The following is a 25,602-nucleotide window of genomic DNA, read 5'->3' as shown; positions in this document are numbered from 1 at the left end:
TCTGCAACAACCGAGGGTCCAGGGTCCGAGTACCAGAGAGAGCAGACCCTAGAGCCTCTCTAAATATAGCTGTCATCCAAACTACCCTTCAGAGCCCTGTTAATTACTCATTCTATGTTACCTCTTTATTTTGTAGCGTGATGCTTCGCGTGCATTAGCTGCCATCGTCGGGCGGGACGCAAACCGTAGTGCTAAGCGCATCCGCGGTGTTTCACTGGAGCTCCGTTCGCCTGCCTCATTATGCTGCAGATGCTTTAAGTTCACGCGGTACGCGGTAATGGGGATGAAATTTCCCACAGTGGAACATTGCTGACTTAATGTTGCATGATGAAATAGCACAGATTTGTATTTAATATTTCTTCTCAAGCAAGCGTCGCAGTGCAAGGTTTCTCTGCTTGTGGCTGTTCCTCGCAGTACTGCTCAGCAGCCAGACCTGGGCGGCTTTTTAAAGCTGTGGAAAATTCATGTAGTGCTTTATACTAAGTGCCTCATACATAACAAAAAATGGATTTTTAAATTTATTTTTTCTTTTTTACCTGGAAGAGCTTAAGAGTTTAAAACCTGTTTGACAAACATGCCTCAAGATGTTGCTTGATCTGTGATACCAGTGAAACCATCCTTTCTTTCCACCCCAGGTGTATCTGGGTATGTAATACCCACGTGAATATGTCACTAACAGTGGCGTTAAGGTAAATGATATTCTCTGGGTGCCGTGGCTCAGGGGACCTCACTCCGAGGGGGAGGGGAAGCTCCTGCAGAAGGCTGAGCTCACGTTGTAATTAATTCATCAGCAAAACCCGCTGGAATTAGAGCTCTGTTCTGAGAGGCGCTTCTAATTGAGAGTAAATGGCTCATTAACGTTGAACAGATCAACCTGAGAACATCAGTAAACACAAACACAATAATTAATGACTTTCAGGTAGCGTAATACGCGATTGCAGCTCCCAGGATTGCTCCTCGTGCACCTGGGGGTGGGACTGGCCCAGGCGCGGTTTGCAGCGGGCAGATTGCGGGGGCTCTGGGCGGGCAGATTGCGGGGGCTCCGGGCGGGCAGATTGCGGGGGCTCCGGGCGGGCAGATTGCGGGGGCTCCGGGCGGGCAGATTGCGGGGGCTCCGGGCGGGCAGATTGCGGGGGCTCCGGGCGGGCAGATTGCGGGGGCTCCGGGCATGCCGCTATAAAGGTCGCTTCCCTGGGGTTTGTGGAAGGCGCTGAGGCGATGTGCGGCCGGCGCCGCGCCGCCGGGGTGGGGTGCCCATCCCCTCCTGCCTGGGTGCCCGCACGGACGGCTTCCTCCCTGCGAGGCTCAAACTGGGTAAAGAGAAACAACAGGCATGTGGGTTTTGGGGGGGGCGGGGGGGAAATGTGTAAAATGAGCAGCAGTGGCTGCTATCCAGAAAGTTACAAAAAAATATAAACGTGAGGTAGGTTGCTGAAGGAAGGGGTGGGGGACCGAGGGGGTGAACCCAGCACAGTGGGATGAAGCGGACCTTTGGGCGTTTCCAGTGCCGTGAGGGATGATGCTCGCGCCTGTGTTCAGGGCTGTAAGCTGTCCGTGACTTGCTCGTAAACATCATGTTTTATATGAGGGGCTGCAACAGAAAAGCAGCAGCAGATCCCTATTTGGGCTCGGGAGCATTGCATCTTTTGCAGAGAGAAGGATAATAGCTTGAAAATGCACCAAATGGTTTTTCATACCTCAGTGCACAGAGAAGTGAGTAATGGGCAAAAAAAAAAAGGAGGAAAAAGGACTATTAATTTTTTTTTTGTAAAAGAAAAGAAGAAATACGCTCTGGAGAGTGTCTGCCCATGTCAGCGCGCAGCTCCTGCCAGAAGCCAGGATTTTAGAGGTGTAACTGGACTTGTTTTAGCAAGTGATTAAGTTAACAACTTAACTTTGCATTTGTGCCAATTTAACTGGATTTTTTTTTTTAAACATACGTAGAAAGCCTGACATTGCAGATGAAAGTCCTTCGGGGGGAGAGAAAGAAAAAGCTGCAGATCCTAGCAACGGGCAGCCGGGAAAGGGCATGCTTGAATCCCGTCCAAGAGGAGGAGTCACCTTTGCCAACTTTGAGTGGAAAAGGGAGGATTTTTTCCCCGGGGGCTGCCCTGACCCCCCCCAAGCCTGCTGCCCTGCTGCAGCGGCCCTGCCCGCCGCGGTGCGGGTCCCTGCTTCAGCAGAAAGCACTCAGCCCTGGGGAGCGCTGACAGCCACGGTCCAGCAGCAGCCGCTAAACCTTTGCTCCAGCTTTTCCGCTAGACCAGCCTGCAGTTTGGGCTCGGTTCTCTGTTTTCTGTAACTTTGCACTCGCAGAGCAGGGTTTTGCCTCTGCAGCTGCGGACAGGGGCTGCGTCGGCGGTGCTTGTGCCCACCGCCCGTCGTGGCACCGCCTGGCTTTCGGGCCATGAGTTGGCCTGGCTTTTATCGTTATTTTTGCTTTGCAAGTAACCAAATCGCGAGCAGCCAAGAGTAACGTTACCCTTAACATACTACTTAAAACTATGGAAACTTTGAACAGTGGCATTTTTTATTGAGTACTTTTATTAAGAAGCTGGGATGTGGAGTTTGGGGAGAAAAACTGTAAGTTTTTCTGTAAGCCTTTACAACAAAATGTGTGCAAGGCTGTGCATACAGGACCTTGTCAACTCTTTTATTTTTCCTCCATGCAATGTGTTCCCCACCAAATGAAGTTGCGACTTCTCTACGCTCGCTGCCGGCGCTGGTGGGCTGGGGTGGAGGATGCTCGGAGGCAACAGGCTCTTTGGGTCTTGACAAAATGCTTTTAGATTTATTTTTTTTAATTATTTTTTTACAGTGCATTTGCAAGGAAAACCTGTGGTGGAGTATCTCAGTTGTTAAGAGTCAGGATCTGCAGGGGAAAGATGCTACCCAATGCCAAACAATTAATCTGGGCCAAATTCGCGGCTGCTGGAGCGGTTTTGGGTCTGGAGGGGGGATTTGGCCGCGCGCCCCTTTCCCGTGGCAATTTACCAGTGCACGTGTCAGTCTGAGTGTTTATCCTGGGAACTAATACACTTCTTTTTTTCTTCTATTGGCTATAATCTGTGTTTCAAAAGTGGCTGTACATAGCTCTTTTAATACTGGAGAAAACAGTAGGGAAGAAGTAGTGGTGGAAAACAGGAAGAGGACCTGCAAATACCACTTGCTTCATTATCTCTCAGGACACTGATTATTCATTAAAACATATATTTTCTATTAAACCTGGGAAGTTATGTTTTCCTAGCAATAAACGTAACTGAAAATTGGACTTTAAATGAGTTCGCTGATCTGCTAATGGCTGTACCTCAGCCGCTACAGCAATCCACCTGCGTGGCAATGAATTGCTTGTCTCTGGAGGGATGGGGGGAGAATTGTGTCACGGGCACAATTCTTTGCGGTGTTTATTTACAGAGTTCAGTTTTCTCCACTTCAGCCTCTGCCGAGCATAAACCTTAAAATGTAGGTAAATACGGATTTATCTTTTCCTGAAGTGACATCTTGGTTAGCCCTCAGAGCGCGGTCCCAGGCTGGAAGCAGCTGGCCTTGGGGACGTGTGTGCGTCGCGCTCTTCCTGCCCTCCGCCCATCGCCTTTTGAGCTAAGGATATCCCTAGAAAAAGGTTCCTACTGTAAGTCAGCCTGGGATTATAAAATCAGCTTTTCTAGTCGGAGGTTAATGCCGTGTTTCCTCGCTGTGGCATTTAACCAAAAGGGCACGATGCCAAAGTGGCAACCTTTTTCTTGGTTCACTTAACTTTCAGTTACTCTCAGAAGTGGTGTGTTTATTGCATGGTTTTATTAATTTCTTTCTGGTCTTGCTTTTTACAAGAATCACCGGATTTTGCCATAGGAGTGCCAAGTCCTTTTCCTTGCTAAGAAAAGGAGATAAGCGCCGACCCCCTCTGCCCTGCCCCTGTGCAGGCAGGGGCACAGGCGCTGCCCGTCGGGCTGCTGAGAGGGATGCGCCGTGAAGGTCTTAGCAGCAGGTCCCCGACCTTCAAAAACGAAGTGAGGTGCCCATCCTCACTGGCTCCAGCACGTGGCAGCTAAAGCAGAAGAGAGGCTTCGGTTTTGTTGTAACTCACCCTTTTTTCCCCCCTAGGAATTCAGAACATTTGCATCGTCCTTCGCTGTAACGTCTCTATTTGAAATCTTAATTTCAGCGTGGCATTTCTGCTGCTGCATTGACAAGCGGTGCCTGGGGGGGAGCGAATCAATGCCCCGCCAAGCTGCCCGTATCAAACGGGCTCTGGTGAAAGATCGCAGCAGCTAGAAATACTCAACAGTGCTGTGGAAAGGGGAGAAAGACCAGATGCCACGGTGCTGGCACGAGGGTGTGGGGCCCGGCTCGGGCATGGAAGTAGCGTGTTCATGATTTGGCACTGTATTTCTCAAAAGAGAAATCTGCAACACCTTTAAATGACTTTTCCATAGGAAAGCACGATAATTCACCCAGTCCTGGCAGCGCTTGTGCCTGCTGTGTTGAATTCCTGAATACAACGGTGCCACAAAGAGAGAAATTGGGGTGGGGGGACGAAGGAGAGGTGTTCTTCCATTGAGTGCTTCATGGTGGTGTTTTTTCAGAGTACTTATGGGCGAAATGAGTACTTTCTGGCAGCCTCTCCTCCTCCATCTCTCTTGCCCATCCACCTCCATCTCTCGCCCTCCCCTTCCGTCTCTCCACCTCGCCCTTCCCCGCGCAGGTCTCTCCGGCAGCCGTGGGCAAAGCCAACGCGCCGGCTTCCCTTGGCCTCGTGGCTGGTCCTTGACCTCCCTCGGTCAAACCCTCGTGGTGCCCAGCCCCAGGGGTTTCACCAGTTCCACCAGCATGTTTTGGGAAGTAATTAGCAAATCTTTGGGAAAACTGTTTAGCTCTGAAATGCTTGCTAGATTTTTTTGTGTGTTCATCAAAGGCTTTCTCAATACTTCCTTGGGTTTTTATTTTTCACGTTTAGCTTAAAACTGAACAAGCGATGGAGACTGACGAACGCTGCTCTTGAATTTGAACAGGCCTTTTGTGGTGGTCTAACCATCTCAGAACTCATGTTCACTCCTTCTGCCTCATCCCGTAGGAAGGTACGGGGGCACCCCTGCAGCCCAACAGGTCTTTTCCCAGAACAAAAGCAGTACTCCGACATTTAGGGTTGGAAGTGAAAAAGGACACCGTAAAAAATTCACAAGGAAATGTCAAAAATAACGAGTTGCTTTTGAATTTTTCAGAAAGAAAAAGCACGATTTTCCCCAAAATGTCAAAAAGGGCCCAGACTTACAGGATTTTAAACTAGCCCGGTGAGAGTTAGCATCAATGCAATTCGAATGTAAGGAGGAGGGTTTGTATATAAAATTAGAAACTCCTCGTAGGCATATGGTTATTTGTACAGTACAGCTTCGCGTTGTGGCTTATTTATTCTCCTGGGGCGCGCATGGAAATAACAAGTACGCTGCATGACATCACACTGCAATATATATAGTTACTAATTAACCTTCGCTGACTGCCGTAATAGTCTCACCCCTGTGCACGCCACAGGAAATTATTTTCTGCTATATTATCTTCTTGATGCTTTGTATATAAATGTAATGGAAGATGGGGCCATATGAAGAAAACAGCATTCAATAACTCTGAGCCTTATCTGCCTTTCCTGCCTTTGCATCAGGAAATGCTGGTCCTGTTTTATTTTGGGATTTTTATTTTTTATTTTGAGACAGGAGAGGTTTGGTGACGCTGCAGATGAAGGAATGGCTCTGGAGTGTTGTGGACCTGGTGGTACGAATGCACCTGTATAATCTGTAGAGATCAGCCAAATATACTACCAAGGGAGGAAAAAAACGTGCATGAAGATGTTTTGTTCGAAGTTTGTCAGGAGGGGAGCCTAAATTCAGCAGAGTAAGAGGTTGGGGAGGCAATGGGAAGATGCTCTGCTCACCACATAGGAAGGGGAGACCTTAGATTTGTGCAGGCTGATTTTCACCTCTCAAATTTGTGGAAACACCCAGTGTTTATTGGTTACAAGTGGTAAGGCTTCTTTACATCTTTACATGTGCCATTGAGATGTTGACCCAGCACATTAATTCAAAGAGAAGGAAGCAGCTGCCAGTATCTCTTCAGGTCCTGCACCCCAACTTCCACCGCGGCTCCTCCAGGAGGATGGGGAGGTTGACAGCTCTCTGCCAAGCGAAGACTCCCCTTTCCAGAGGGTGGCACAAGGCCTGCACATCCCCACGGTCCCACGAGAAGAGCTCATGGGTGGGTCCTCCAGGGACATCCATGCAGAAGGTGGGATGGTTGGTACAGGAGGGGATGGAGAAGGACAGACCAGAGCACCTTTGGGTGCCCTTTTCCTTTCTTTTTTGTCTTAAAAGCTGCTCGTGTCTCAAGAGCTCCAAACCACCCGTATAAAACACCTCAAACAAGAAATAACGCTCACCCTCTAGGACCGGTGGCACATGGAAGCGGGATGCCCTTCACTGGCTCCTGCAGGGACGCGGGCCAGGACCATACCCTGCGGTGGCCTCCCGCTCGCTCGTTGGGTTAACGCCCCCAGCGCTGCGTCCTTAGGTCGGAGGGGGTAGCGGCATCCCTTGTTTGTAAGCAGGAGCCCAGGGCTGACGTTGCAGAGCCCCTCGGCATGGGTGAAGGGCGACTGGGGATGCCGCTCACCATCTGGAGGGCTCAGCCCACCGGTGCCCGCCCAAGCTCTTCTCCCGGGCTTTCACAAAGCTGCGCCACAGGCGTCGGAGACAAGGGAGCGTGAATCTTCCTGTGCTTAGTCTAACATCGGTTCTGTTATTAAGAAAGCGTGTGGCACGGCTTCGCGTAGCCAAGCGTCTACGTGATAGTAGCGACAGAGCCCCGCACGCTTTCTTCTGAGGAGTCGGGGAAGTGAACTAGTCCCGTGGTTTTTCCAGGAGAAGCATCTTGTCTTTCATCTTCTCTGCCTTAAAAGTCATCAGGCAGGGCTTAGAGACTGTCCTTGGGCAGGGACCAGCGTGGCGGTGTACTGCTGAGCGAGCCCTGTCGTCAAAGGCTGAAAACCCAAGGTAAAGGGCAACTTATTTCTCTGCTCTTTGTGGCCAGGGGCCGCTCAGATGGGAAGAACAAAACCCAGTTATGTCCCACCGGGTGCCTGGGGCTCAGTTGTGGCTCTTAGGAAAATTAAAGCAATTGCATTCCTGTTAATTCACGCTTAAAAACATCCTTTAAAAAACACCGCCATTTCAACTTTATATTTTAGCAGCATTCCCAGCTGGCCAGGCTGAGCAGAGTCTGCCCAGCTGATAACAAAGGCAAGCAGTGGTGTGCACTGGTATTTGGGGCTCACGCCTAGGAAGAGGCATTTGCACTGGAAGTACGAGCGAGAACATCGTTTTGCCTCCTCGCTAGCGGCTGAGGGATGTAACGTCTGACTTAAACCAAAACGCGAAATGTCCTGATCAAAGGGAGCACAGCAGGTTTGTCTGAGCTTGTACCGAGCCTGCGGTGAAGCGTGTACAACATGCCAGGGAGGGAGGGAGGGAAACCGCGAATGAATGTTCGTTGCCTCCCGAAATGTAAATAGATGCTGGCTTAGGTGGAGACGCTCATACGTATCCCAGGAACTACCTGCAGCACCATCAACAAATTACTGCATAGAGATGGGAAACCCCTGGTTCTTAAGGTGTTCTTTTTAAAGTTCGTGATTATTCTGAAACCTTGGAAGCCTTTCTGGCCTTCTATAGATATACAGTTGTCAAGAAAACCTGAAATTGCTGCCAGGAAATGAAGCCTAATGAAGAACTGTGTATTTGCAAGGATATACTGCCTGGTTTTCCACTCGTCTTCATGCAGCTGTGTTTATTTTCTGAGGGAGCTGCTGGGACTAAGAGCACTATTTAAAACTGCATATTTTGGGTGGGCACCTGGCTGGGCGTTGGCTTCTCCCGGCGAAGCATCCTGTTTCTCCCAGCCTTTGCGCAGATGCTCCTCACAGATCGCTTCTGGAAAGCTGTACGAATACTATTGCTCCCGTGGCTTTGCTGTAATCCTTGACGTTACAGAACAGTACGGATAATTGAGGCTGGTGCTTGGGTCCCTGTAGCAACCTGTGAGGCCGTTCTCCTGCCGAGGGGCGGCCAGCACTACGCTGAAGAGCATAACTTGTTTTCTAAATATATATACGGTGTGTATGTATATGGTGCAGCATGGTGTGCCGGGTTTCCCAGAGAGGCTTTTACAGCCCAAAGTCCAGCCTGACAGTCATTTCCCCCAGCGCTGACAAAACCGATGCATCTCTTCCCTTAGGAAATTCTGTGTGCCTGACGTGTTTGCAAGAAACGTTTGTCAGCTAAAACTGAAGCCTGTGTGGCAAGTGCTATGTTTAGTTCAAGGGATCTTGCGTTAAGCATCGTGCGTTAATTTTAAATACGTGACAGAAGCTGTACCAGGCCGGGAGGTGCTGGTGACGGAGCTGGGACCTGCGCGCGTCTCAAGCGCGTGACAGGTGCTCTTGCAGGGGGTAGACGCGGGTGAAGGAGCTGGAGCTAGAAAAGCTGGTTTAAACACAATGTCCAAAGCTGTCTGTGTAGCAGAAAGGAACAGAATATTCCCTCAGAACAGAAGGTGGTGGTTTAGGGTTGTTAGGGTTGCCAGCGTTAGGCGTGCCCCTTCTCCAGCTGTTTGCTGTGGCTTTGCCCTACGCAGCCCCTTCCCCAAAGCAGGAGGGCATTTGTCCCCCATCTCCCCCCGGTCTGGGGGCCGTCCCCTGGTTTCCAGCAGCCAAGTACCTCCGTCACCCCTGATCTAGCCCTGAGAGGAGTCGTCACACCGGTGCAGGAGCAGGTTTGAAGCCATGCAGGGGATGAATTGATTGCCTCAAAATGTTTAATGTTGCAATGATATTCAACAAATTAATCCATATGTTAGACCAACAACACTAAATAAGGAAAGTTTATTTCCAAACACAGCTCCGTGTTGTATTTCATCCTTCTATTGATACAGTTCATACCAAATGGCACATTATTTTCATCTTACAAATTGGCTGCCGGGTTTATGGTATGAAACAAGCCTCCCAGCCATCCCCTGAGAGCCTTTTCCCGTACCAGGATGCAGGGAGGGATGCTGGGGAGGAGGAACCGGTGCGGCAGCAGGTCGCTCTCCGCCGCCTCTCCCCGCAGGCAGCAGTCAGGAGATGCTCGTGTAACCTGGAGCCCGAAAACGCACCGGCTGCGTGGCTGTATTGTATAGCACCAGCAAATGGTGCTTCTCAATAGGAAGAGAAATAGTTTTTCCATCTCGGGAAGGCAGTCTCTAACGTGAAATATTTCTTCAGTGTTTTTTTTTTTTAGGCCTGCCAAAGCCCTGAAGATTAAAGCGCTCTATTTTGGTGCTCAGCGGCATATGGCTGGGTGGGTGTTTGGAGAAGCGTAGGGCTGCTGAAGAAATCGTGTATTCAAAGGGAAGCGTTGGGGTTTGGGTTTGTGTTTCTTGCCTCATAATTAAAATGTTCTCATTCGAAGAGGGTAATTTATTTTAAATGTCTTTCCCCCCCCCCCTTTTCTGACTGATTGGCAGACTTCTCTCATGTTTCACTCTAGCCGTATGTTCCATCCTCTGACCCCAAACAATTTTCTTCTGATTTAACAAAACAATCCTTTCTTCCCGTGTCTCTTCCCCAACATCCCCAATGGACAGTTACATTGTGCTACAAATAAAAACACTGCATTTTTTACTGCATTCTGGAGCTGAAACTCCTTTAGTTGCAGAACCCAGCTTTTTAGTGCTGACTGAAGAGCTGTAGTTGCAATTTGAAGGGCGATCCAGCACAGAGGCAGCTACCCCGGGGCTTTTCTTTAAGCAGTCAAGGGAGGAGGTGGTTCAGGCAGCTCGGAGGCAGATCACTTCTGATACTAAACAAGGGAAGAAACGTATTCTGATATTAATTAAGGATAACTGAGAACTTCTTGCTTTTGAAATCAAGGCCTGCTATTGATGGAGCAGGCATGAAATAGTAAATAGTAAAAGAGCAGTGATTTCCTCCCTGCCCTGTGGCGTGGCCGTGGCCGCAGCAGCCGGTGCTTGCCACGAGGCTTCTCCAGCCGCCGCTCGGGTGGTGGATCTCGACGCATGTGCGAGGAGCAGGTCGTGGTTTCACAGCCATCGCCTCTGCAGCAGACCCCGTTTAGTTACGCCCTGCGCAGGCTGGTGCTGCAGCACCCGCGGCAGGTCGGCCCCGAGCCCGGTGACAAGGGGACTTTGCCACGTGGGACCCGGCACAGTGCTGCATTATCTTGAAATGTGCGTTTTTTGGTCAGTGTTCGTTTTTATTTTTAGAAGTTATTTCTCCTTTGGTAGAAGCTACTCACAGACTAACGTTAAATGAAACACTTTAACTTTGCAATAATTTGGGGAGCCCGGAGCTGGAAAGAGTTACCGGGTTATGGAAGATGCCCCCTTGCCCGTTGCGACGTGTCCTCGGCCACGGAGAATTTCAGTTGTTGTCGCAGCGTGCGGTGCCCGGGCTGGGGCTGGGGAGGTGGGCGAGGGCACCCCGAACTTCCCCGGCACCGCCGCCGGCCGCTCGGCTCCCCAGAGCGGGAGGGCTCTGGCGCACTTTGCCACCGGTGGTGAGCCTTCTCCGTCTGCTCCAAGGTTTTGAAGATATTGTGAGCTATTAGCATGGGGAAAGTTACTGTAGGACTGTGTTATCGGTGAAAATTATGGAATACTTGAGGCTGGAGGGGAGCTCTGGAGAGCATCCACTGCACTTTGTCCGGGCATGGACAGGCATCTCTGTCTTATGTCAGGGACCACTTGCATCGCCAGCTCTGTCTATGAGCATCCTGCAGATATCCCCATCCAGTGCAAACGGGTGTGCTGCCTCTCCCCGTTACCGTCCCCCTTTCCTCCCTCTATCCCTTTCCTCCTGCCTCTTCCTCCTCCCGCGCCCGACGCCAGCAGCGCTCGCGATGCGTCCTAGCAGAGAGCTGCATGGAGCAGGGAATTAAATACTGCCATTTTGGTGCTGCTGCTGCTTCTTCAATAACATCCCGGTAGGAGGGAAATGATGCAAAAACGGGAATGTGGCAGATGGCTCTGCAAAAAAAAAAAAGATCTGCTCAAAGAAAGGAGCTGAAGGGGCTGAAATCAGCCCTGACGCACTCCTGCACGTAGGTAGGAGGGAACGGATCAGAGTCTCTCAGAATAATGTGGGGGTTTTGGTTAAAGAAAAAAGAGATAATAAAAATACCAGGCCAGATTCTCAGATGGTGCAGATTTCTGTCACTGCATTTAACGAGCGTTGGACAGATTTGTTCAGATAACTGTACTTCTGGCTCTGTCTTTTCAAAAGCATGGGAAATAGTGCTGCAGACGTCTGCGGGCTGAGCACAGAAGGGCAGCACTGAAGGCTGCCCTGCTTTCATTTTTTCCCCCCCCTTTTTTTTTGTAGGTGGCTAATACAAAAGAGGGAGGGCTAACTCGCCTGCAGCAGCCTGTTGCATTCCTATACGCGGGAGAAGTATTAATATGTGCAGTGGTGCCTTGCTTTTATGCGCTGGCTTTATGGCATTTTCCGAAGCCTGCTGTAATTTGTGCTAATGATGGGTAGCTGTGGTCCTGGTAAGCATCGAGATGAGCTGTCTGCAAGATGTCAGAAAACTATGTGTCTATGAGTGATTAAAAATTGCCCTGAGAAGAGGACAGGCTGATAAGAAAAATACCTTGGCTGTCACCGCTATTTTTTAAGTGTCAAGATAGCTCCTGGGAGAACAGCACAGTCTGAATAAACCAGGAGGTATTTATAGTGCCGGCGCATAAACAACGTGTCTAAATTGAGTAGCAGAGCAGAAGCCTGGGTTTGGTATTCAGTGTGATGAGAAATTAAGATGTTTAGCATAAGACTGATGTCTGACTCTTGCATCAACGCGTGCGTTGCCTTCCTTGGTTGGCTCTGCTCCCTTTGTTCCCTTTTGCATACGTGCTTAATTTGTTTAATCTCTGACCTCCTTTTGTGGGGGCAATTTCTAGATCTCGGTAATAAATGGTGATTAAGCATTAAGTGTTCTAGAAGGGCCTGCTGCAGATCGAAATTTCGAGAGAAATGATGCTCTCACTTGAGTTGGCCGCTTTACCCTGCCCCGCCGCCTGTCCAGCACCCGGAGTTACCCCTCACTCACGGTCTGTCCCAGCTGTGTGTGTATCGAGGGGGTGCCCCGGGACACCTCCGCTCCGGTGTCTCCGCCACTGGTACCCCAAGATCTCCACGGTTTTTCCCACTTTTTCATTCTGCTGTGAAAAAGGGAGGCGGCTCCTGTGGAGCTGGTCCACTGCTTTGCTTTGTGCTCTGCTTTGCCCCGCGCGTCTGCTGAGCCCTGCTCGGTCACTGCCTGCCTCCGCCGCCTGAAACACCCCCGCGGCCTCAGGCAGGGCTTGGAATTCACATCCTTCTGTTTTCATGAATTCATAGAGCGCCTGTTTGCAGCTGTTGCCTTTAAGAGTCTTGGTGTCTCTTGCCTTTCGGGAGATGCCGTATCTTTTTTCTTTTTAACAAAAGGCTTTTTTTTTTTTTATTGAAACATGACTCTAAAGGTAACCAGAAGCAATAAATGGCAAGTTGGCTGCCCATCTCCCTTCTACTGAAGAAAATCAGGCTGCAAAAGTGCCGGTGCATTAAAGCAGACATTGAGAGCAGACAGTGGCAGAGGCTGGCGGCCGCGCGTTGACAGAAAGTTTCATTTGCTCTTTATTGCATGTCAAACTATCATCGCTTTAATTAAAAAAAAAATCCCCTGAAATTATGACGACGCTTAAAATAGCTCTTCTTTCCAAATAGATGGGAAGTGCTAGAGTTTAGACGCCGTCTGCTTAGGAGCCCTCCGTCAGGCTGTACATTTCTCAGCTGTGCATAGCACAGCGTGTCATTGTAACTTATATTAAAAAATAATGTGGCAACGGACATTGAGAGGAAAAGCTTGAGAGCATCCTTCGCTCCGAGCTTTGCTTCTGACCTGCCATTTCAGGCTCCCGTTTTCTGGCTTATCGCACAGCTCGGGCATCTATTGGCGTTTCAGATACAGGGTGGTGCAGGGGCCAGATGTTAACATCTGGGTGTCACACCGTTACCGAGCGAGATGTGATAAAACCACCTTCTCCTCCCGTGTTTTCTCTGCAGTCCTGGAAGAGGAGAGATTGCTGCGGAAATCACGCAGCTCCTTTTTTTCTGCGGCGGTAAATCTTCCCTTGGTCCTGCAAGAGTGCAGGATGAGCGTGGCGTATTTTCATATCGAGTCTCCCACCAAGTTTGACTCGTGCCTTCATGGGCCTTAGATCGCAGCTGTAAATTAGCTTAGTTCTTGGTAACTGATTTAACATCGCTGGGTGATTGATTTGTAACACATTTTTCAGGCTTTATAGATAAAATGCAGGTTTAAGGGAGGAAACACCCCCCCCTCCCAAAAATGCAAAGTAAAGCGTGCGAAGGGAAGAGTGGCCTGGCTGGCCAGGCAGCCTTTTGGAGCTGGCTTAGGTCCAGGCATTTTAACATGCAGGGCTCTAGCTCTTAATTAAAAAAAAAAAAAAGAAGAAAAAAAAAAGACAAAATATTAGCATACACTTCTTGTATTTGTGCGTTTTTGCTGGAGGGTCTCTCTTCGCTCCCGCCCTGGCGGGTGGGATGCCAAGATGCCCCTTCTTGGTGCCGTTGGGGCGATGCACTGTTGAGCCATTGTAATGCCGAAATAATTCTCTCTTTCCCCTTAAATTTTCCATGTTTCCGTGTTAAGAAGGGCCCCTCCTGGTGTCCCTGTGCCCAGCCCTTGGCCAGCAAGTTGCAGCCCAGAAACACAAAAAGATTTAAGGTGAAATTTCTGTCTTTACCTTGGAGGGAGAAAAGAGCCATATAACCTTTGTAGGCCTAAATTGCTTCTGAAGACTTTCACGGGGGGGCTGTAAGAGCTTTTTAGTGTTCTGTGATTTGTCAACTATCAGCCAACTTCATAAAATGTGAGAGGGCCGTATAAATAACAGCACGCCTGTGATTTTTTTTTCAAGGCAGTATATTACGAGTTCTAGAAATTGCCTGAATACAGCCAGCTCCATCTGGGTACTTTAGAAATTTAGAAATAATTTGAGGGTTATTATAGGATAGAATTAGTCAAAGCGTTTATTTACAGATATTTTTGTCCTCCATCTGCCCCCCCCCTTGCTAATTTGGGGAGGCAGCTCTCAGCTGAGCTGGCAGCAGGTCACAGGCGGTAGGACTCTGCTTTTTCGCCATTCTCTGGTTGCTTCGGAAGGACCGTGTACCTGGGCACTTTAGGACATGTCTAATCTGTCTAAAGCCAGTGCTAACCACAGTCATGACTGTAACTGAGCTCAGGCTTACCAAGCCAGCGTGGGGTCCGAAGGCAAGCGTGCTCGTGACAAAGGAAGGGTTGTCCATGTCCAACTGTGTCAGGTACCTGCAGCAACGGGGACGTCACGGCCAACATAGACGGGACGGGACTTCGGGCGATGCAAGATGAGGCTGCCCAGAGAGGTGGGGGAGTCACCAGCCCTGGGGGGGTTCAAACACCGTGCAGCCGTGGCACTTGGGGACATGGTTTAGGAGGCCTGGGGGTGTTGGGTTGGGGGTTGGACTTGATGATCCTAGAGGTCTTTCCCAACCTTAATGATTCTATGATTCTATGCTGGAGTTTTGGTGGCTTTGCTGGCAACAGCCGTTGTCCTTTGGGATGCCTTCACCTTCCTGGGGAGCTGGCCTTATCCTGTAGCAAAGCTAGAAGCAATCAGGCTCATTAACTGAATTATTAGGATTTCAGATGCTGAGGAATTGTCACCGGCATCACCCCAACGGCACCAAACCTCTGTATTACGTGGTTACTGAGCGAGCACGCAGGGAGCTCTGGTCCCTGTCGGCTGTCTCCAGGTGTTTGCACAGCCCTGTTTCTTGCTGGTGTTTCCTGGAAGTGGAATATTCAGTCCAAACCTGCGTTTAGACAGAGACAGAGAAAAATAAAAGCTTAAATAGTCTGCTGCTTGGCTGAGGGTGGGATAATTGCATCCACTTCTCCAGCTCGGCTAGGGCTCTAAAACCAAGAGTTCTACCTCATTAGAAATAACAACTTGTAATTAATAATTTATAATATGACAGATAGATGCATTTTTCTCCAGTGATAGCACTTGCTTCAGATAGAGCGAATGCTGAAAGGAGAAGACATGATTATTAAAAAAAAAAATAAATAAAAGGGACTTTCATATCAAATTGGGGAAAGAAATACCTCGGTTTAATCCATGCTCATCCTCCGGAGCTGCTCTGCTGTACATTATTTAAGGAAGTTAATGGAAAATTTTCCTACATATGCATGGCTGGGGCTTCCCTGCGTTACGGACCGTGGCGTTATGTGGCGGACTCTACAGAGGGATGCCAGATCGCTACGGGTGGGTGTAAGTGACTGAATTTAATCAGTAGCAGAATTTCTAGTAATGTCTGATACCGACGCTGGCCCTAACAGTGCTGCAGCCTCTGCCCGTGCGGGGATGAGTCGCAAAACTTTGTCCTTCCCTTCCTTCAAGCTCTTTATTCGTAATATTTTGGAAACAAAGTCAGCTCCTGGTTTCTGGAGAAGGAATATAATTCCTGGAAACGGTGGGAGGTGGTGTGGGTAGGGGTGGTCCCAGGTACACGGGGGTGAGGTTTGTGAGAGTACGGGGCATTCAGGCACAGCGGCATTGCTTGCCCCCGTAGGAGCCGTGCTTCTGGGTGAAAGCCTCTCCCCTCGCACATAGCGAGCAATGACTTTGCAGCCTCTGCTTTTTAAATAATAGAGAGGGGCTGTATTGGACATTTGGCCTGGGCTTTGTGCTGGAATACACGCATAAGCGTAGCTCTTTTTCAGGTGCCCTGTTGCTGTTTGTACGCAGGCAGAGCTTTGCGAACACGCGCTGCGATCACCGGCCGTTAACGGCTCGGGAGAGCACTTCGTGATGGAAGGGTGCGTTAGGAGCGATGAACAAAACGCATCGAAACCTTTTACTTTGACAAATGGGTGGCTTTTTAATTATATGCACTGCATACAGCGTGTTTGCTTCCAAACAAGAGTTTTAAAATTTATACTGCAAATGAATATTAATAATGTAGGCAACTTGGTAAAATTTTAACAGGCCCATTAACATGATGAAGGCATCGAAGGATCCCTGGCTGCTAACCCTGCTGATGAATAACTTCTTATGAACAAGAAAAAGCACAAATAAAAAAAAGAAAAGCCTTTCATACCGACAGAAGGAGAGGAAAACTTACTAGCCTGACCTGTTAGAGGCGGGAGCCCGTGCCCACGGCAGCGTGGCAGGTACCCTCCAGCAGCCCGACCCCATGCCTCGGCATGGCCCAGCGCGGCTGCCGGCCTCCCGCTGCTTTACGCGTCTTTATGCATCTTTATTTTTTAAAGGTCAGAACGAAACTACATATGCATTAAGATAAAAGGCCTATATTTATCTCAGCATAAATTAATGGAAAATAATCCCGAGGCAGTTAGCAAGAAGGGCTGTCGGTGGTGGGTTGCACCCAGGTGCTTGTTCTATAGGAAGATGTGGAAATACCCGCTGATTTTTGGTTCGGTGCTTTCCTGCCCAGGCAGCCTGTTCGCGCCGCAGCTCGTGGAGCAGGTGAGGGGAGAGCCGAGCCGTGGGCGATGTATGACCCCACCTCGGCTGCGGTGAGTCTTACCCTGGCTGTGGGAAACAGCGTTAGCGGCTCTTGGACGCCCTGCGCGAGGCGAGGCGCTCCCGGTGCGGGTGTACACGCTGTTAGTGTTCTGGCTGGCAGCGCCCAGGACCGTGCCTCTGCCAGGAGCCGAGGCCAGGAGCGACCTCGGGCCGTGCGTTTAGGACGCGTGGGAAGAGCTGCTGCTTGTCCCGCGCCAGGACGCGGGTAACGGCTCCGGTCATCAGGTGCCTTCCGCGACGCCGTTGTTTCTGCTGCAGTAACAGCAAGGAGATGGTTACAGCCGGGGCTGTTGTGAGCTGGCTCTGCTCGAAGCGTGTAACAGCAGGAAGGCGTTGCAAAGCTCATAGCTGGGAGTCTGAGGCTTTGCTGAGAAACTGGGAAGGGAAGGAAGAGCCAGGAAATGCAGCAATGCTGGAGGAAAACCTGAGAGTTGATTTCTTGTCCAAGGGCTTATCAGAGCGTGTTAGCAGCCCTTAGCATCGTCTGCTTAGCGTGCCAGGTATTCCCTATAACGAGGAGCGTATTAACAGCTGCTGTTCATCCTGAGAAGCTATTAAAAATAGTTTGCACCCTCAGGTTTGTTAGTGAATAAGATAAATAGATTTTAAAGAAAAATTATATACCTGCAAATGTTTATCTCTCGGGTGAGCTTAAAAAGGGTTACATCAATGCCACAAAACGTGAAGCCGATCTTCCTGAGATTCAGCTAATATATTTTTTTTTATCGTAGGCAGGTATAAAGTTCCTCCTTTGAAAGCCCGCTGGCAGCAGCAGGTTTGGTAGATGGCAGGGTGATAGACTGGGGGGGGGGGTAGAAATAGCACGGCGGCTGGCTGGGATGGGAGAGCCTAACCCAGAGGCGGCAGGTCCCGTGCCCGGCATTGCTCTGGGGGTGTAGCATCGGCCGTGGGATCTCCCGCGGATGCGGGCGCAGGCGCTGGCTGGACCCGTGTGCCGGTCCCCTTCCTCGAGCCCTGGCAGTGCTGCTGACCCACGCGCTCCCCTCACGCCCTCTGCTACATCCCCCGTGGCATTTTGATAGCGCACCTTTTCAAATAAAACTTAATTCTCTTTTTTTTTAGTGCTGCTGACGCAAAGAAAAAGCCGTGCAAGTCGTTTCCCCCCAGCAACCAGCTCTCTGCAGGGCAGCGTTGCAGTGGCCGGGGCGGCCGCCCCGGCAGCGTTCCCACGGGATCGTGCCCGCGGTCGGCTCCGACCCCCTCAGCAAAGCCCGTGGCACGGTGAGAGCGGCCGTTACCGACTTTTCTCTACAGAGAGATTTGCATTTTAAGCAATTTGTTATCGAAGGCGTAGGTCGCCGGAGTTAAGCAGCCATCTGCGTCGCAGGCACCGCAGCCCCAGTTCCAAGTGCGGCTCCTGCCATTTGCACCCGTTATTAGATGCGTTCGTTCGCTAATGAGGTCTCCCTCGGAAGTCAGGTCTGAAGAAGCAGAGGGGGAAGAGCCTGGGCTTCCGTGGCGAAGGTACGGCGAACGAGCAGCTGCAGAGTAAAGGACACAGATGGAAGAAGTACTCACTCTAATTACCATTTTTCTAAAAACTGCAGGTTTTTTCTAAACCCATTAGGTACGTGATTGCTTCCACTTCACTTAGTAAACAGAACAGAAACACATGGTGACCGGGTGAAAATGCATCATAAAGTATAAAATCCCGTCCCATCTGAGGCTGTGGGAGGGGGGTAGGATTGCTGGGTCTCAGGGTAGGCTCCTGCGGGTGTGTGAGCTCAGGTGGGGCGCCTTCGGGGGTGGTGGGAGCAAAAAAAAAAGCCCCCTGGGGTTCGTACTTTCCTCCTAAAAGATAAAACAGAAAACTGAGGTTTGTGTCTTGTGATGTACTCGGACGTGTCAGCAGTAGAAATCGCTATGCAAAACTAAAACTTTGATTCCATTATCAGTAACATGAAGTGTAATAACATTTTATTTTTCTGGCTGTTGGTGGTGATGATGTGCACCAGGCGCATATCCATCCCCCGCCCCCCCTCGCTACAGCCCCGCTGCTGTTTTTCCTTGTGCCTTCCAAAGTTTCCTTTAATTTTCCCCTGACTTAAAGGCGTGTGTGCCGGCTAAGCAGAGGATGTGTTTGCAGAGGTAGATTTAGCTTCCTGAAAACCAAATGTCATATTTCCAGTTTGCTATACTAGGATAAAACGGCAGGGTAATTCTGTTTATAGATTGCGACAGGTACCTTTTAAAAAAAATAGCAAGAAGCGGCAGCAGGATTTCTTCTAGAAGCCTCCGATGATCCACGGTCATCGTTTCCCTGGTTTCTGAGGTCAGATGGGTCCCTGGGCCAGGCAGGTCTGGGTGCTCGGGAGGAGGACTTTTCTCCGTGGGGAGAGGCGGCGGAGGAAGAGGAAGGGCAGCGTTGTGCCTCTTAGTCATATGTCTTCTTCCCCGGTAATTTTTTTGAAGCGTGGATCTCAGCCCGGCAGCGACGGGTCTATGGGCAGATTGCTGGTGAAGGCCTTAAAGGGGATTACATGTATTTCACAGGCCACACCTGCTGCTTGCTGGTGGGTTGGAACGCCCTAACTCGGGCTTGGTTTGTGCATACGGCGCATGAAGCGTTGGGTCTGGTTTCGTAGACATTCGTCATTGTGATGAAAATATGAAATAGCTTAGTAATACTTGAAGATCCTGACAAGTCCAACTTTATATTCCAATTAGCAGCTCTTGCTAGTTTAAATCCGGGGTTATCAGTTAGCCCTGTGTTTCCCTTTGTCAGCAGCGCCTTCGAAAGTGTCCCTAACAGTAGGTGTGAATTATTCAGTTACTCTTCTTCCTCTGTTGTTGGCTCCTTTCGCCTTGAGGATGGCAATTTAATAGCTATCGCGCGCAAATGGTAGGCATGCCAATGCCTTTTCTTCTATACATTTAAAAACATAAAATATGTTTTGCTGAAATGTTCAAAAAAAAAACCCCAAGATTTATGTGCATCCACAAACGTCCGTAACTGGTGAACGTTTTTCTCCCTGGGTCGTTGCAGGGATGACGTGCCAAGCCAGGACATCCTACACCGAGGACGAGGTGCTCTGGGGTCATCGGTTCTTCCCTGTTATCTCCTTGGAGGAGGGGTTCTTCAAAGTCGATTACTCGCAGTTCCACGCGACGTTTGAGGTCCCCACGCCCCCGTACAGCGTGAAGGAGCAGGAGGAGATGCTGCTCATGTCCTCTCCCTTGATAGCGCCCGCCGTGAGCAACAGCAAGGAAAGGAATAACTCGGTGGACTGCCTGGATGGTCTCGACGAAGTTGGCACAAAACTACCTTCAAAACTGCAGAAAATAACCGGGAGGGAAGACTTCCCCAAAAAACTCCTCAGGATGAGTTCCACCACCTCTGAGAAGGCCTACAGCATGGGGGATTTACCCATGAAACTCCAGCGGATCAGCTCGGTGCCCGGGAATTCGGAGGAGAAACTGGTGTCTAAAACCACAAAGATGATGTCGGATCCCATCAGCCAGTCGGTGGCCGACCTGCCGCCCAAGCTGCAGAAGCTGTCAGGCGGCGGCAGGATGGAAGGGAACCTTCCACCCAAACTGCGAAAAATGAATTCGGATCGGTTCACATAACCCGACGGGACTTGTAGCTAGCGTTTAGAGCTTGAACTGCTACCGGCACGGGCAGCGTGGGCAGGAGAGCAGGCCCTCCACCAGCCGTGTGTGTGCTAAACCCTGTGGTCCCCGGCGTGCCGGGAGGCAGGAGCATCCCCTCGGTAGCGGTGGCTGCGCTGTAAGTACGAACGACGGGACGATCGGCGAGCTGGTGTTCGTTGGCATGTAGTATCACAACACGCATGCAATAATAGTGTGCAATTTTTGCATATAGTTTTATGGCATGACTCCTACTATATTTATACTGTATATTCTGAAAAAAATATGGAAAGGGGCGTTCCTTTCCCCTGTATTTCTTAAGAGTAAGTAGTAGGTAAAACATGCGAGTGGGTAACTTTCGGGGTGAGTTCTAATTTGATTTGACAATGGTTTGGTTTTTTTTTTTTTTTTCCCCGGATGTGGATCGTGATGTTTTGTTCAACAAAGTAGTTATGGTGCATGTCTTTTTTCTCAAAAGAAGGTGTATTAGTTAAGTCCTAACACCAATTCTGCTAGCCTTAACTTAACTGCTGGTTTCTCTTTTGCTTTAACATTTTCTTGGGGGTTTCTCTTCCTGCATCTAGGCTACTGGAAAAAAATTAAAATGTATTTCGTAAGGCATTGTTTAGAGAAGAAAATTGTATTAATAAGCCTAGGCAAAACAATAAATAAATGAATAAAATTCACTCTTTAGATACGATCGGTAAAATTTTTTTTAAATATTCATTATTTATAATATATGTGCAAGAAAAGCATTTTAAATACGCAGGAAGTACTTGATTTCTCGTGTTGATAGAATAGCTAACCATGAAAACAGCTGAATGTCTCCGTGAAGCCAAGCAGGCGTTTATTCTGGACGAACTGCGCCCCAAAGGCAGACTCAGAATTCCCCCTAATTCCGCAGTGCCCAGCCTTCGCTCCCCCTTGCTTCGATGGCCCAGTCGGGCCGGTAGCGATGCAGGCGGCGGTGGCGTCAGCCGCGCTCTCGCAGCCGGAGCTGTGCGGCGCCGCGGCGAGCCCCGGGCTCGGGCAGGCGCGCGGCTCCCCGCCCGCGCTGCCGGTGGCTCGCTCCTTACTGCTTTCTCTATGGTGAAAATAATGTTTAAACATGTTCTTAACTGAAGTTGACCCTGTGGGTTTCAAAATGAGTAATACTTTGTATAAATGTTCGGTTTGATATCCTTCTGTGCTTGTGTTCGGGTTGCCTTTTCCATCTTCTTTTGCTCCGGTGGGGTCGAGCCAGGAGGGCTGGGTGTTGTGCAGGTGCCCCCGTCATCGTGGCTTGAGGTGCTGGAGCACCCCACACCACCCGGGACCCTCCCCAGAACGCTGGAGGTCGGCTGCTGTGGTGCCCAGGGACACCCGTGGTCTGTGTTTGGGGGCCAGGTCGCGATGGCTTCCCCGGGGCTGCTTGGAGGAAGAGGTCTGGGCGAGATGGAGCGATGGGTGGCACCATCAGAGAGCCAGGTACGAAAGGCACCGCACGCGGCCGCTGGGGAAGGGGCTCTGCGCGACATCGTCTGTGTGTTAAAAAAAAAAACCCCTTGAGCCCACGGCCGGGGGTCCCAGACACGGACGCGCGTGGGTCAGGAGGTGCAGGCGTAGCTGCGGTCATGGACGGGCGGTTCTGACTCGCGGGCTCTGGACCATCCTGCACGAATGCTGATGCTCGCTGCGTGACTGATAACAGCAGATCTGATGGTCTTGGAGGAATAAAAGAATTTGGTTTTGTTACACACGTTGGCACGGAGTGAGAACCCAGAAGCTCAGCCCTGCTGGAGGATTGGCTCAGAGACCGCTGTGGCTCAGTGCTTTCCCTGGAAGTTGCAGTGTACGACCCGCCGGTTGTACGCCCAAGGACTTTCTGCTAACTTCCAAAGTCTCTTTCCATTGTTTATCATGGGTTTTGAGTGGCACTGCATGCTTTTTACACCTTTGGCTGTACTTCAAATCTCTGCACGTGACTGTTGAAGGGAAGGGCGTGCATTGCTCCCCGTGGGCTGATCCTGTGCTCTACACGTGCAACGAGCAGACCCCTCACGTGGCAAGGGTAAAATCTGGACTTCTTTTCCCCCCATTTGCTAACACTTCCTCAGGTTGTCTTGTAAAATACTGCTGATTTTTGTACCACATGTAACTCTTCTACCGGTCCTTGACCGACAGCAAAAATAGCCATGTACAATTGCCAGGTGTCAGCAGTAAAAAACACCACCAGCGAGCCAAGAACGTTAATCAGCACGGTAACCGCCGCCGGTGGCACAGCCGAGCGATTGAGCAGATCGGTCTGGTTTGGAAAGAAGGGTCTTCGGCAGCTTGACCCCCTCCTCAAAAGCTCCTTCGGTTTAGTCAAGGTGGGTGGAGGACCACTGCCGCCTTCCCAGGATGGTGCTGGAGCGTGCCCCAACCAACCCGCTGCCGTTCAGTGATGCTGCTGTGGTGCTGGTGCCCACGGTTTTGTGGCTCCGGTGGCGTCCCCCTCCCTGGGGCACTGGGGTCCCACCGGGGGGGTGGGGCTGCCCACCTCTGCCCAGGTCTCCCACCCACCACCTGAAGCTCTCAGCTTGGGGAATGGCTCATGGTCCGGTTGGCTTTTCTTTATGGAAAAGTGAATGCGCCGTGTCCCCAGACTAAGAGCAGAGGTGTTTCACCAGCCGTGCCCCGGGGCCGCCAGCATCCTCCCTCCCGAAACCGAGGGGAAGGTGCGTGGCTCCGGCTGCTCAGCGGCTGCAAAGTCCTGCCTTCGGGAGACCCAAGCGGCGTTTCTCTTTGGGAAACTTTGGGTTGATTCTGTGTGCGAGATTGATTTAAGATTGATTGCTTTAAGCGTGGGCGTGTTCTGTAAGTTAAACTTAAAAGAGGTGACAGGAGAAGTGCCATAGCTGTAAAATACACTGGCCATCGGCGTGGCCGCAGCTTACTCGGTAGCCTGCATAAAAAACAAAACCTGAAAGTATGTGAAACGCTGGGAAAGTATCCTCGCTTTTATTAAATTAATGCCATAGAAAATATTAAGTTATGATTAACTGAAAATTTTGATTTTTTTAAAAAAATCAAAATATGCACCTGTCCTTGCTGGATGCAAGATCTCTGGGGCTCGTAGCTTGTATTGCAACTCGTTACCTATGTTAAGGTGACGATATGTGCGTCTTTCGTTAATAAAAGTACAAACATGAACGCTAACGTTCTTTAGTTATTCATTTTAGGAAGTTTTTTTTTTCTGGTTAATACTTCATTTTTGTTGGTGTGGTCGCTTGTTTTTTTTCCCTAATTAACATTTTAGCCCAGCCCTAACGCTTATGCTAAGAAAAAGTAACTGATTGCACAGCCGGTCTGTGTTCTCTACTGCTGAATTTATGCTTGAATTATATTGTAGATTGTACATATTCAGATTAGAATAAACCAAATGCATTTTCCAGCATGCAGTCTATAACTGTATAAATGTACAAGTTTATTTGAATTATACGAAACAACAAACTCTTGTATTCATTAATACTGCAAGCTCAGTTTTATCTAAAGCTATATTAAACTTTCAAAAATTGTTCAGTTTAAATGTGTTTGTCTTTTATCCAGTCCACTTTTTATTACTTTAATAAATGACTATGTATTCAAACTGTTTAAGGACTCCTGATTTCGCATTTAGTATGTGCAAAAGCCCAATCTCTCGATTGCTGTTGCTAGCAGCAAAAGTAAAACCTCAGTTTAGTTGAGCTGCACTTCCAGGGTCTTTGGAGGGGGTCTGGCTGAGCCCAGCCCACGCAACACCGCGGGCTGCTTCCCGAAGGACAGCGAAGAGCAGAGCCCAAGGTACGTGCTGAAAACCCTTGGGGGTCTATAACTCGGGCAGCCCCGACAGGCCAACGTCCTACGGAATTTTTGAACTTTACATCAATTTATGAAGCGCCGCTCCCGCGTAGCACAGACACTGGGAGCTCGCTCTCTGCACAGAGAAGCAGGAATTTTTATCATTATCTCCCCCATCCAGCCCCAGGAATTAAAGCTCCAGAAATCAATAGAGGCTATCAGATCTCTCCCCATTAGAGCAGACCTTCCTCTTCCGTTTGCATCTATAAATTGCCCCGTTAGCGGCTGGGTATCACCGCTCAGGGTGGGCAAAATAGGCTCTGTGCTACGAAAATAAAAGAATGACAAAAGATGTGGGATGATAGTTGGCTTTTTAACTCCTTCCCCTCAAGAGGCTGCTGAAGGAAGGTTTCTAGAGCATAATCAGATTCTGGTTTTCCCAGTTAAGCACTCGCCTACTTTGAGTCCGGACCTTGCGTTGCTGGTCCTGTACGTCCGCCCCTATAGAGATGTATTTTTTCCCATACTGTTGGAAGCGATGAGGTAGTAAACGTTGGCGATTTCTTTGCTCACACACCTGGTTTCCAATCAGAGTTTTATTCTCGTTATTTCCACATCCCCCGGTGCAGCATAGCTGGGCTCACCCAGGAATACCCGCGTCAGCTGGCGGACGCCCCGGCCCGCGAAGGGCATCCCTGGGGACCGGAGGAGCCGTCCCGCGCGGCAAACCCGCCTCGGGAGCGCTGCAGACGGCGGCGTCGGGGCTGCGCTTGGTGTGCCCGCATCACCGCCTGTGGCAGAGCAGAGGCACGGCAGCGCGGGGCTGGCGCGACCATCCCTGTCACCAGACGCGGAATACGTGTGAATTTATTTCCTCAGCTGTGGTTGAAATGAAGCGAATTTGCTGTGCTTGCTTGGAAATCTGACAGTGAAATGGCAGGTGGGTTTTACGTGCTTATGTGGGGAAAGTATCGGCCAGGGAGGAAGGGCGAGAAAGAAGGAGAAGCATCCCTGGTACAAGAGCTCAAAAGGAAATATATCCTCACCCTGTGTTGGGGCAAATGAGGAGCGTTTAAGCACCTTTACGTGTGGTGGGAGGGCTTTATTCTGCCCACGGCAGAAGGGAGGGAAGCGGGGTCATTGCCGGGGAAGAGGGGGAGCTCCGCGCCCAGGCAGCCCGGCAGCAGCCCTGTCCCTGCCGGCGGATCAGGTCGCCACCAAAGGCAGCTGCATCCATGTATTTTTTTTAAAAAAAATCAGATGTTGGCGACAGGCTGCTCCTGGCCACGCTGCCGCTCGCACCAGCCGCCCTGTGATGGAGCGGCAGCACGGGGAGGGGGCAGGGAGGGCGGCCCAGCGGTCATGTGTGGCGATAGACTCACCGATTCCAGGGATTTGAGGTGATTTGCACTTATGCTTCTCACATTTCCAGTTCACAGAAAGCCCGGGGGAGGAGGGAAGGAGAGTGAGGGAGAGTCAGAGAGGGGAAAG

At 50.1% G+C, this 25,602-nt stretch overlaps 1 protein-coding gene across 1 annotated transcript in view; it reads left to right on the top strand.

Annotated features, from left to right (window-relative positions):
* KCNJ3 (potassium inwardly rectifying channel subfamily J member 3) overlaps positions 1–23,923 on the top strand; it is a 58,348-nt gene extending 34,425 nt beyond the window's left edge. Inside the window, exon 3 of the mRNA XM_064450922.1 lies at positions 19,706–23,923. Within this exon, the coding sequence (XP_064306992.1) occupies positions 19,706–20,289 (584 nt within the window). The 3' untranslated portion in view covers positions 20,290–23,923. The remainder of the gene's footprint in view (positions 1–19,705) is intronic.
* Positions 23,924–25,602: the final 1,679 nt, after the last annotated feature.

Source organism: Phalacrocorax carbo, chromosome 5 (genome assembly GCF_963921805.1).
Source record: "Phalacrocorax carbo chromosome 5, bPhaCar2.1, whole genome shotgun sequence".
Lineage (NCBI taxonomy): Eukaryota > Metazoa > Chordata > Aves > Suliformes > Phalacrocoracidae > Phalacrocorax > Phalacrocorax carbo.
This window is presented reverse-complemented; position numbering and strand designations above follow the sequence as displayed.